The sequence below is a fragment of the Coccomyxa subellipsoidea genome (genome assembly GCF_000258705.1).
Source record: "Coccomyxa subellipsoidea C-169, whole genome shotgun sequence".
In the NCBI taxonomy this organism is placed as follows: domain Eukaryota; kingdom Viridiplantae; phylum Chlorophyta; class Trebouxiophyceae; family Coccomyxaceae; genus Coccomyxa; species Coccomyxa subellipsoidea.
In genome coordinates, this window is record NW_005178019.1 from 12,336 (window position 1) to 15,596 (window position 3,261).

Genomic DNA, 3,261 nt, shown 5'->3' on the forward strand with positions numbered 1-3,261 from the left:
CTTGGCACTGCGCGGTAATTTTGTGCCTGCACGATCATGACATGGGTTCTCCAGTTAGTTTAGTGCTCCCCATCAAATGCAGCATTAATCAGGTCCAGAACGATACCTATTGGCCAGGCTCTGAACGGTCAGTGGCAACTGGGCAGTGGGGATCCTGGCTAGGGCAGGGTAGACGGGACAGTAATGCACAAGATAATTATAAATAGCACAACTGAACTGTTCTGAGGGTGTATTGGCTGTCTCAGGCATCACAAAAGGCCATTCAAGCATCCGATTCCCGAGCTGGGCTCAGAGCCATTGCGCACACTACCTTTTTGGACTCTCTTGACGAAGACGGCAGGAGACGGAGCATCCGACATCTTGCGATCCTCTCTTGCTTGAGATCGCGTGCGTGGTGCCATGATGGTTTAAATGTAGGCGGCCTGCGTCCTAGCCTGCGTCGCGGGGCATCAGCCATCTTCAACAAACACGATGCGGGAGCTGCAAGGGCAGCTTCCCGGCTTCAAGGACTACTTATCTTTCAAGCAGTGCCGTTACTACTGATCAATAGTTAGAGGATGGAAGATCAAGATCGGACTCGCACCTGTCCAAGGAAACGAAGCATACCTCGAGCCGCAATGAATTAGGACCTGGATCCGTTTGCGGCGGCTTGGTGCCTTGCGGCACACGCTTCTCGCCAATTTAGGCTACACAACCTGCCCACCTATAAAATCCAGCTGTTGCTGTGCATGACTGCATCATAATCAAGTTGTCAGGGCAGTCGTTTGAAACGTTTACTTGGCCACAGGACTGTAATATTCAGCGCGCATGTGCTTCTTCAACTTGCACAGCTCGCTGAATATTATGACATGCAGTCCATATAAGGGCATATCGTGTTGGTGTGGCACATGCCATTGTGAATATTCTTTTTACCAGATATGCAGCTTCTGGTGTGACATCTCATGATATCCTGTACAGCTGGCAGCATTAATGGAGAGTTCAGGCCAAAGATTTACACAGCACCGTTGGGCACAGTTTTAAGGCACCTTCAAGGCACTTCTGGCTGCCAGCTGATCAATTCAAGCTTGCAGAAACACTGTGCACACTGGCAGTAAGGGCGGGCCAAACAGCCCTTCAATCCCTAGCTTCTCTTGCAGGCACATGCCGCAAGCACCACAGCCCATGCACAGCGTCACCTCTTCCCCCGGTCGGCTGCCTGCAGCATGCTAGCTTGCCTGGTGTCTCAGTGGTACCAGCGGTTTGATATTGGAACTTGATTCCTGCTTTCTCAAATGCCAATAGCTTTTTGCGCAGTTTGGGGCCATTCTTCTGGTTGCTCCAGGACAGGTCCATGCTCTTCATCTTGCTCAACATCCCCTCAATGTCTCTGTCGGCTCACATCAATTTGCACCGTCAATCTTGCATCACAGCGCAAGCTTTCTAGGCGCAGCTGTCCTCCAAGCTTGACAAGTATATCAGATGCTTGTGCGCAAAACACCCCCTAGTTTGGCATGTTCCATTCTCATGGAAGTAGAGATCTGACACTAGAACTACAGAGCGTCTCCAAGCGGTCCAGAATAGTACAGGTGCAAAGTCTTGCTGGCCTTGCCACGAGCGCGCTCTCGCCTTGTGGTGCTTGCCTGCAAAACAGCATACTTTGATCAAAGCGTTTCTGTCATCTGAACAACCGCAATGAGCTACCACAACATGCAAAGAACATAAACTCCAGAGAAAGGAAAAACCAATTGTCCAGAAATGAACATGAAGTTTACTGAACTGAACATGAAGTTTATTGAACTGAACATCAATTTCTGAGAGTTTGCCAGTTTCTGAGAAATTTCAGTACGCACAAGCATACGGCCTCGTGCAAGCATGCCCGATGAAGGCATGCTGATATGTCTTAGCCCTGCAGGTGCAATGGGGTTATGCATCTGCACAAACCTGCACATGCATGCCACATGCTGAGTCACAGTTGCAGATATCAAGATTGCGCCCCTAGTGCTCTCAGACAACAAGCGCTGGCCACTGACAGACCAGGCTGTCTACAATGCGCAGATCTATTGCACACGCTCTGCAAAGAGAATAGTAACAATTCACCATTTGAGCCAAGCCCGTATGCTAAAGGGCGGCAACTCCTCCTCTGTCAAGGCCTCGACCAGATCCCTGGACCTGGCACCCTCAGTATAACCAGGGACCTCTGGCTGGCCGCTAGAAGCATACACCTGCCAGACATCACAAAACTGTCAGCAACGGCAATGTGCACTTTCACCTTTGAAGCATGCAAATCATCAAAATCATAATCGTATTTGCTGTTCCTGCCAGAGGCAAGGTGCACCATTGAACAAGCAACATGTAATGGCTGACACAAATCCGCCCCCCTGATGGACCCGCCAGATCCATGCAAACCCAAGCAGCAGGCACGGTGTTCATTATTTATCTCGCCGCCAGCCAGCCGGGGCCCCAATCATACGCCACCTAAATTGGAGGAAATGTCAAGAAATCACACGAGTGCCAGTGTGTGTAACTCACATCACCACATGTCGATGAGAAAGCAGAGCCGACAGAGTAGAGCACAAGGTTCCGCCAGGCAGCAGCCAGAGCTGGGCACCTCCTGTCTGCCATCATTTCCACCGCCTCAATGTTCCACTTATACAGGAGACAATCCGTCTGCGCCACTACCTTCCTGCAAAAGAGCCCTCTTCCAATTAACAGCATTGCCGGCCCCTTCAAGTTCCCGATGTCAGGTGCATGCAATTATTTCAGGCAGGGGCCAGTTTTGCAAAGGGAGGAATGGGGCAAAGGGACTTGCTCTATGGGGGCTCGCTCGAGGCCGATGTAGACCCCAAACACATTGCAGACCGCCAGATTGAATATGTAGCCGCTGTACAGAAAGCTGGTGGCCGAGTTTCCATCCCTCTTAGCTGTCAGCACAGCCACTCCCTCCACCATGAGATGCAGCGCCGTAGCCTGTGTGCATGTAAATTCAATAATCACACAATGAGGTCGCAGTCCAAATGATCGATGCTGCCGTAACACAATAGCTTGCACCAGTCAGTTTGGTAATGTCAATCTCAGTAGCATCTGAGTGCACTTCATCCGATCAAGCAACAGCGTGTCGCAGCGCAAGCCACCCCCTGTGAAGAAAGTACCAACCTCTACGCTGGTCTCCAAGCAGTTTAGGCAAGTTTGGGAGCTGCTCACCAAGCCTGAACCCCCAGCCTCAGTGTCGAAAATGACTTCCCCTGCCTTGTACCGCCGCCACCTGGTCATGTTGAACAACAT

At 50.9% G+C, this 3,261-nt stretch overlaps 1 protein-coding gene across 1 annotated transcript; it reads right to left on the bottom strand.

Annotated features, from left to right (window-relative positions):
* Positions 1-2,072: 2,072 nt before the first annotated feature.
* On the bottom strand, positions 2,073-3,261 carry COCSUDRAFT_60279 (hypothetical protein; the record flags this gene model as incomplete). The annotated part of the gene is made up of 3 exons (XM_005642796.1): positions 2,073-2,201; positions 2,785-2,946; positions 3,181-3,261. The coding sequence occupies 3 exons, from the start codon at positions 3,259-3,261 to the stop codon at positions 2,073-2,075; spliced, it is 372 nt and encodes a 123-aa protein (XP_005642853.1).